The sequence below is a fragment of the Poecilia reticulata genome, linkage group LG4 (genome assembly GCF_000633615.1).
Source record: "Poecilia reticulata strain Guanapo linkage group LG4, Guppy_female_1.0+MT, whole genome shotgun sequence".
Classification (NCBI taxonomy): domain Eukaryota; kingdom Metazoa; phylum Chordata; class Actinopteri; order Cyprinodontiformes; family Poeciliidae; genus Poecilia; species Poecilia reticulata.
This window is the reverse complement of record NC_024334.1, coordinates 23771158-23780235: the sequence shown is the minus strand read 5'-3', so window position 1 is coordinate 23780235 and position 9078 is coordinate 23771158. Positions and strand designations below refer to the sequence as shown.

Genomic DNA, 9078 nt, shown 5'->3' with positions numbered 1-9078 from the left:
TATCTATTTGTTTTTAAGATTTTATTTTATTTTATTTTTTTCATTTTATGTGATGACTAAATACTTACAGTTCCTAAATGCATGTCTTGACTAAATGTCCTTTTATTTACAGTGTACCTTTATTTTTCTGTATCATTTATATATTATAGATATTTTTTCTTAGAACTATAATGTATGAATGGTACAGTAGAAATAAACATCTTGTCTAATATTCTGGAGATGATATTTACAAAATGTCCAAGATACGGTGTCTTTATTTGTGCTTTCTTACATGCTTTAAAGTAGACATCTTCTTTTCGACAGTCTTTAATTATTCACCATTCTACACTTGATTGCTTTTAAATCAGCAAAAATAATAAAACATTTAAACCACGGTTCTGAGAGTATGTGTGTGTGTGCGTGCGTGTGTGTGTGTGCAGTCAACTTTTAACACTCACGAAGGAGGAGTTTCAGGTCAACCGGAAAAAGGTTGCTGCTTGGTTGAAGTCAGTACGATGTTGAGCACAGACTAACACTAACCCACATAATTGTTGTCGTGTTGATAAAGCGCAAGCTGACTTCTCTGCCTTAAACTGAAGTAAGGGGGACACGACTCGGGACCAAAACAAGGTTATTTGGAGGTAAATGGTGGATTTTCTTTTTATTTAATGAATGACTTAGACGAGTTCTTACTTTCTGAAATTATTAAAACAGCAGTACGTCGCTAAATAGGGTGAAAAAGCTCTTCTGGTGTTCACTGACAGTTTGCTAGCTCATATCGAGACTAACAGCTAACGCCACTGTATTTTGCTAATCTGTTAGCCTGCTAGCTGCTTCAGGGTTTGGCTGCAAGGTAACTTGTTAGAAACTTCTAGAAAGCTTGTTTCTGCTTGTCAGTTAACCGGATAAGTGTGGTATGTTCTTCTGAGCCTTTTAGTACTTTATTTGTTTACAACTTACAAAGACTCTATAATGTTTTATAAAATAGTTATGTAGCTATTTAGGTAAACATCTTATGGTTGATTGAATCAAGCAGTGATTTGAAATTTTATCTCTTAAGATCGCAACCCAAATCTAAATATGTATCTCAAATGCATTTAACTGCATTGTTTTTTGATCTGCCGGACAGAGTGATGCACTATTGACTGGAAAAGTTGAGACTATGGACGCATCAGATGCCCATGAAAGTGCTCTATCTGCCAAGAAGAGTGGAAAAACCTCGTTGCTGGACAGCGGAGAGGACTTTGAAGTTTTAGACGAAGAAGACATCGATGATGACCTTCCTCCTTTGGAAGATGCTGGGGGAGGGGACAGGAATGTAGCAGATAATACAGAAAACAAAAATGCAGAGGAAGAATCAGAGGCTTCAGCACAAATGGACGAATGGCTGGATGTGTTGGGTATGTGAGAACTGTAGGATGACAGGACACAGCGGGTTACATTCCTCTGGAGAGTTTTACTCGGTCTTTAAAGCTAGTGGCACCATAGTGGATATGCCGCTATGGAAAGCTGCTTTATAGCCCACATAATAATGAGACATAATTTGGTTAAAGCTAACTGGAGATTTCACAGCTACTTGTGCTGAAACTTCAAAGATAAACTCAAACGTTTGGCTTTTCTGTGCTGGTTTTTTTTTTTTTTTTCATTTTGTATGAATGAGTTCTAATCTCCACAATGTTAAACAAAACCAATTTTTAGCCTTTTGCTGCTCCATAATCACCAGAAAACCTTCCGTTTTGTTCTGATACAATGTCACTTGCATTGTTTGCAGGAAATGACCAGCTTAAGAAGAAAGTCTTGGAGCCAGGGAAGGGGCGAGCTAGCCGACCTCAAAAAGGACAAGATGTGGAAATTAATCTGAGAACACATTTGATGGATGGAACCCTTGTAGAGGAGCAAAATAATCTGTCGTTTACTCTGGGGGACGGCGACGTCATTCAAGTACAAAACATTTTTTGGTTTTGTTAATTAATTAATTTTTTTAATAAGGCCTGCATCATGCCAGAGTCGATAGCATTGTTGCTTTGTAGCAAGAAGGCCCTGGGTTTGAATCCTGACCTGAGATCTTTCTACAGGAAGTTTGCATGTTCTCCCTATAAATACTTGAGTTCTCTCTGGGTACTCTGGCTTCCTCTCACCGCCCAAAAGCATGACTTTTAAGTTAGGTTAACTGATATTTCTAAATTGTAGAGAACTAGGAACAATGTGGAATGTTCTTGTGAACGTAAAAAAATCCAAAATAATTTGCTTCGTACAGAGGGTCTGGGCCCTCAGCTATTGTGAAACGACAGCTTCCTGGAGGCTTGGACTGTGTTGAAGTTTTAAATTTTACCCAGTCGCCAATGTTTGCCTGTGAGGCAGCCGTTAATGTTAATTCAATATTTGGAAACGTGACCAACACGGACTGAACTGCTTGTTCACTTCCTCCTCTGCCATTGATAAAACTACAAGCAGACTACAATTCTAAAGCAACGCAGAAAATTGACGTCATCGTTTACGATTTCTCCTTCTGTTCGCCGATTGGTCTGATCAAAAATTGACCGGAGACAGCTGAGTCGAGGGGAGAAAGCCCAGACTTTTCTGAAAGCAAGAACTTTTTTTTTTGAGCAGATATGCACAGGACGGCAGTGGCCGGGCTGTTGCGTGCTTGACATTTATCAAAGCAGTTGTGATGAAAGTTTATTTCATGGTAATTTCTCCTTCCGTTTAGGCACTGGATCTGACTGTGCAGCTCATGGAAATGGGAGAGAAGGCGCTCATTCACACTGATGCAAAATATGCATATGGTGTCAGGGGAAGGTAGGAAAACCTGTGTTAACATGTGAAGGCTGTGAACCTGTGTTAAATCTTGAAAAGTCCGGTGTATTTTAACAGCTTTGAAAACAATTCACAGACAGGAGAGCTGGAAAATATGTTGTTGATCCATATGTGTGAGCATATCTGTCTACTGACTGAAAGCTTTTAACCGGAATATTTAGTAGCCACTCTGCCTTGCTGTAAATGACAGTACTTTGCTGTAAACCGCTAATGCTTGTCATTTAGCTTCATTGCTCTGGTGACTTAAAAGAGGAATCTGCTTATATTTACAAATAGAGTTGCGGTTTCAGGCCAGTTGAACAAAAAAGAAGACAAAGCCAAAATGAGATGCACTTTTCTATTTTCAAAAGTGGTAAATGACTTTCTGTAAGTGTGGCGTGTTGCAAAGAAAATGTAGCGCATGCTTGAGGAATGCATGAGTGCCTGTTGTTGGCAAGTCTTGTTACATGATGTCAACCAGTCCATTTCACCGATTAAATCACACTGACTTTTTTTGTTGTTGTTGGTTTTGCTTTCATGAGTTCAGTTTTTTAAAATGTTTTAACCCTGGAAAAAGCTCTGTTGCTTATGAAAGTGTCCTATTTATTTTATTTACTTGAGCAGGTGAGTTACTACACTAAGACCAAACTTACAATAGTGACGTGGCAGGGAGGAAAGAAGACCCAGGAATATTCAGCAGCTCACTTTACTGTAAACCACCAACATTAGCAACACTGTTGAGGTCATAAAACACATAAAACATCAGTAAGACAAATGCATACAATGAAATTGACGTTAAAGTTTTACCTGAAATGGGCAGCTTAAAGACAGCATCTTCTTGCAGCTGTAATGTGACAAGAAAACTACGCATTTGATAACTTAACATTGTGTAATCGAGAATATGTTAGAAATTTATGGCGAGCCTCTACATATACATTTAAATCAAGCTAATGGTATACTTTTATAATAGTATTTTACTTGAAGAAGTTAATCATCCTGCCAGAAATTCCAACTTTTTGACATGAACACAAGCCAGTGAGGATATTTCCTCTTATTTCATGAAATTGTCCCAAGTTATCCATGTATTTGCTTCCCTTCACTGGACCGATGTCTCATTTTCTCGCCAGCCTTGAACCCGATATACCCCCTAACGCACAGCTGTCCTTAGAAGTGGAACTGGTGGGAGCTACTGACGCACCAGACGTGGAGCTGATGCCGCCTTCAGACAGAATTGCACTGGCCATCCGCAAGAGAGAGCGGGGCAATGTTCACTATCAGTGTGCAGACTATGCTTTTGCTGTCAACTCATACAGCATTGCCCTGCAGATTACAGAGTCAAACTCCAAAGGTGAGTTAAACAACGAGGAGTCAAGGGTCATAGAGAAACTTTCTCTATTTTTCACGTTCTGTAAAATATGTCACAATGCTGTTTGGTAATAAAAAGAAAATCATAGTTGTAATTATTTAGTTTAATGTTGAAATACATTTTTTTTAGAACCCACCTTTGACCTGAGGACTGTGTTTTTGTCTGTGTGGGTTATTTCACACACAAAAAGCCACATGAGAAAACAAAAAAAAAAATAGGCCATGATATATGTTTTGGGTTCAGCTTGAAATTCTTTAAATTTGTTTTTATTACGTTTGATCTTTAAAATTTGATACTGTTAAATCAAAAACAACAATTTGAATCCTGTCTGCATGTTTAATGCCTGAAGTTGAAAATGCATTTTGAAATTGATTGATAGAACAGCAAATTTTGTTTACTTCGTCTTGTTTAGTTTCCTGATTAATTTATGTACATTTTAGGTTTAGTCATGAAACGATAACAAAATTAGACTTTTTTTTTTAATCAGAATGGAGGCTAAAAAATTGAGAACCATGTCATGTTTTTGAGTAAGAGGGGGATTTTTCTTTTTTGGGTTTTTTTGTTTACATATGTTAGGTTTTAGTAATTCTTTTGTTGACGTTGTTCTGTTCCAGTTGACATCAGTCCTGAGGAGGAGGAGGAACTGCTGGACGTCAAAGTCAAGTGTCTGAACAACATGGCTGCCTCTCAGCTGAAGTTGGACCACTATGATGCGGCCCTTAAATCTTGCGTTTCTGCTCTTGCACACCAGCCGGACAACATAAAAGCCCTTTTCCGCATGGGCAAGGTATCGCTCTTCTTCTTTTACCTTCCAAGCTCTGCCGAACTCTGCCGCAGTCGTGCATTATTTGATGTGTGTTTCCGATTAAGGTTCTGGCTTTACAAGGCGAATACACTGAGGCCATTCAAACTTTGCGGAGAGCGCTGAAGCTGGAACCAAGCAACAAGGTAAATCCGTCTAAAAATAAAAGTCCTCCCTTTTGACCACTAGATGGTGCCGTTGGGTAAGACATGAATCAGTCTGGTGCGAGGCGAGGTGAACCGCTGATTCATCATTTCAAAGGATCTGCTTTCATGTTGCTGCTGTAAATAGGTTCACCCTGCACCCTGGCCGTATCTAAAGCCTATCCATGGGTTCTCTTCTGCTCATACAGCCGACTATATAAGGTTCTTTGGCTATATAAGGCCACTTAACGGAGTATTTTCAAGTGTGTGGGCTTCTTGGATCAGCTGCAGCACCATAGTAGCTGATGCCCAGAGCTCCCCACGTCAGTCCTACACCAATCTGTTGCACAGCACATGGCCTGTGCACCAGTTTCCTGCTTGCACATGCTGTGTAATGAAAGGTACCATTTCATTTTGGACAGATGCACGTTGGCTAAATTGCCTCGTTTACAGGCGAGTGCATATTTTGGAAGTTAAATCATGCAATTTGGGGGAAATTCAATCTTAAGATGTTGAGAAAGTTTACACTATAAAGCCTTAGCTTTGCAGAGTTTCAGGGATGAAAAATAGGGAACCGAAAGGAAGTCTAGTTTTGTTTTAACAAGGCTGTCAAAATATTTGGGTCTACACAACTGGTTAAGGGTGGCACCCCTTAAATCTAAGCTGGAAGGACTTTCTGGCTTTGTGTCAACAAAGAAAGCTTCTGATGGCTAAGAGAATCCTTAATAAATATCTCTGTGCACTCTTTGCAATAGTAAGATTTAACACATTAGCCAGATGCTGGTCTGATTCATTTGTAATACCAAAGTAAGCATCTCTACTCTTTTCCCTTTTAATGACAGTCGTTCAAATCAATAAGGTGCCTTTTAGCTGGTGGAGGAAGTGAAAAGACATTGCTAATGCTCCCCGTACATCACTGTTTACATTTGTCACTCTGTCAGCTTGCCACACCCCTCGTCTTCCAAGTTTGACGAGAGAAGATTTATTTGTCTGGTTTGTTTAATTTCCTAAAATGACACACAGACTTGACATTTCCAGTTTAGACTGCCTTCGGCTGTCTCGGCACAGAGTTTGAACAAACAGGACATTGCATGTTTGTTTATCCCTCTTTGTCCTTTCCTTTGGGAACCGGCCACTGTTCTGTCAGTTTTATAATCCTACAATAACATGGACCACTTTCACTGGATCTTACAACTAAACACTGTCCCTTCCTTCAATGTATAACTGAGAGCAAAAATGACTAAAGAAAAGCTAAATCTGTACAGAGCGAGCAATGCCTTTCTCCCACAGGTCTGTGCAGGAACACTTAATTCATAATATTAATTTTGTAACGGGTAAATATTTCTGTAAACTCTGAGCGGTGTTTCTTCAGTCTTTGTGATGAAGTGCAATTACTGAGCATAAACATTTTCTGTCTGATGAGACCGATTTGCTTAGTCACTCGAAAGCTTTAAGAGCAAAGAAATGACTCACACCGGAGCTTTTGCTGGAACAATAATTGAAGTCAGATCCTGGAATATTTGTGAGGACATGTGGGCTAAACTGCAGCCTGGTTATTGTAATGGAAGCCTGTTATTTCTTGGAACCCAGCAGAGCAGAGCTAACGTTTTCCCAGTGTTTAGTCATATTAAATTGGTGTATAGTTATTATTTCTTTTACCAGTAATTTCAAACGTGTTGCAAATGCAACGTTAGCTTCTGTTTTGATGGACTCTTTAGGGTTCTCACAGTCAGTCAACAGTATGGAAGTCGATTTAATAATGGAAAAATGTTCAATGTTTTATATCTACTTCATATATATTTGCATTTATAGAGAGATTCAACTCTATCTGGTGTGTTTTTATTCTAGAAAATAAACTACAACACCTGCCATCCCTTTTCTTCCCTTCATGATATTATTCAGGTTTTATATTTAAAGCCTGTCCACTGTAGAAATATCTAAAAGTTCTACTTTACATGCTACATACATTGACTGAGATCTTTGGGAATCTAACTGTGTAATTGTATAAAATGATAACTTACTAAATGTGTAGTTATCATCTGCAATGTCTGAACTAGGTCTATTATCATCATTTTGTTTCTTGGGGCTTTTTTTTTCTCTATGCAGACAATTCATGCAGAGCTCTCCAAGCTGGTGAAGAAGCACTCAGAGCAGAGGGGAGCAGAGCAGGCCATGTACAAGAAGATGTTAGGAAATCCTTCAAAAAGCGGCACGACAAAATCCAGAGCCAAGTCTTCATGGGTAAGAAAGTCCTTAAAATAAAGCTGCATTGTAAACCAGTTTGTTTTTTTTGTTGCACTAATCAATCATACACTTTTCTCTGTATCAACTCTAATTGATCAAATATAAAAAAAATTGTATTTGGCTGCAGTTTTTTTAATTATTATTATTATTTAATTCTAAAAAAGTCTGCTCAAGCAAATATCGGCATCTGTAAACATAGTCAATCATTGATAAAGGGATGCTAATTTATGTTGACTCTTTTGGGCTTAACTGCAGCATGTGTATGTTGGTCCATTTTTGTTGCCTCATGACTTCAGCCTTCTCACGAGTCACCCCGTGCTCGTCTATCTGCAGGGTCTCAGCTGGAAGTGGCTCTTTGGTGCGACTGCTGTGGCCATTGGTGGAGTAGCTCTATCTGTTGTCATAGCTGCCAGAAACTGAAGTGAACCAGAAGAGTCGACCGCAGTGGGGAGAGCCTAAACACTGAAGCACATCTGGCGGCACCTTTCACTCTCTCGGTGAAAGGAGGTGGAAATGTCAGGTGGCGAATCGCCTCTTCACTGTCACACTCTTTTCTCTACTATGTTTGAGAACTGTATGTGACGATTAATAATAATTACATATGGGCAAATGTTGTTTCCAGCCTTGTAGATGTATAGGTCTCTGCATCTAACCTTTGTTCCAGCTGTTTCTTGTTCTTGGTAGTCGGTGTGAGGAACTGCTCGTTTGAAATAAAGACAAAATGAGAACAGATAGAGATGGAAGATATTTTTACCACATAGAAAATAAAATGCCAGTTATGCTGAGACATAGTTTAACAGCAGTATATTGTGCTCGTAAAATATTTATTATCCAAGTGATGTGATTTCAGTTTATGGTACAGTGTTTCCTCTCAAACTGCTCCCTGTTATCTGAGGTCCATAAGATAGCAAAATAGTTGGTTGTGTGCTGGCCTGTTTACACTTTATATAAATACATTAGCTGACCAAAGTAATCCCAACACACTTTGAAAGCAGTCCAAAACTGAATACCTTATGTATGTTGATCAGCTTTTATGCAGTTGATTTTTGATGAGGTAGTTTTTCGTTTCACTGTTCATTGACACTATAGAGTAAAAATAAACACCAAGCAACATACTTCAGTTAAATAAAACATAGCGATCTGCAGTCTTATCGAAGTAACACTGACAGTGGCATCAAAGTTGAAACAAACAAAAACACTTTTTCATCCTAGCTAGCTTATCAAAGGCATATATTGTTAGGAGTGTAGCTGAAGGAAGATTTATTTAATTTCAATTTAATATTATATTATTCAATGACCAAATGTTTCTGACTTTGACCATAAGTTTGCTTTTTTTTTTTTTTTTGTAAGTTATCTTCTAATGTTGTTCATTCCAAAACCGAAACATGACTCTGCTAAATGTGTCCTTTGAGTAGATGTCAGAGCAACGGAGCCACAAGCCGCATCATGCCAACAAAATAACTGTTCAGAGGAGTTCCTGGCATTCTTTGTTTTTCTTAATTTTTGTATTGATTACAAATAAATATCTTATGAAAGTATTGTTTGTTTTGTTTAATTTTTTTATTATTAGCTAAATGAAATGTGTTATGTCCAGCTGTGGTTAAATTGGTTAATTCTCTAATATCAGAGGAACTAAAAGTGCTACTGTTAATTACGTAGACGCTTCACTGGGACATTTCCCATTAGATACATTTGAGTCATGTTTTTCTCTTATACAGAAAAGAAGCAGAAGTCACTGGCTGAACATT

The 9078-nt window shown here is 38.4% G+C and overlaps 1 protein-coding gene across 1 annotated transcript; it reads left to right on the top strand.

Annotated features, from left to right (window-relative positions):
- The first annotated feature begins 493 nt into the window (after positions 1-493).
- On the top strand, positions 494-8868 carry fkbp8 (FKBP prolyl isomerase 8). The gene is made up of 9 exons (XM_008407111.2): positions 494-620; positions 1109-1379; positions 1751-1920; positions 2690-2778; positions 3903-4123; positions 4756-4928; positions 5012-5089; positions 7193-7327; positions 7664-8868. Exons 2-9 carry the CDS (start codon positions 1142-1144, stop codon positions 7748-7750), a joined length of 1191 nt encoding a protein of 396 aa, XP_008405333.1. The 5' UTR covers positions 494-620; positions 1109-1141; the 3' UTR covers positions 7751-8868.
- Positions 8869-9078: the final 210 nt, after the last annotated feature.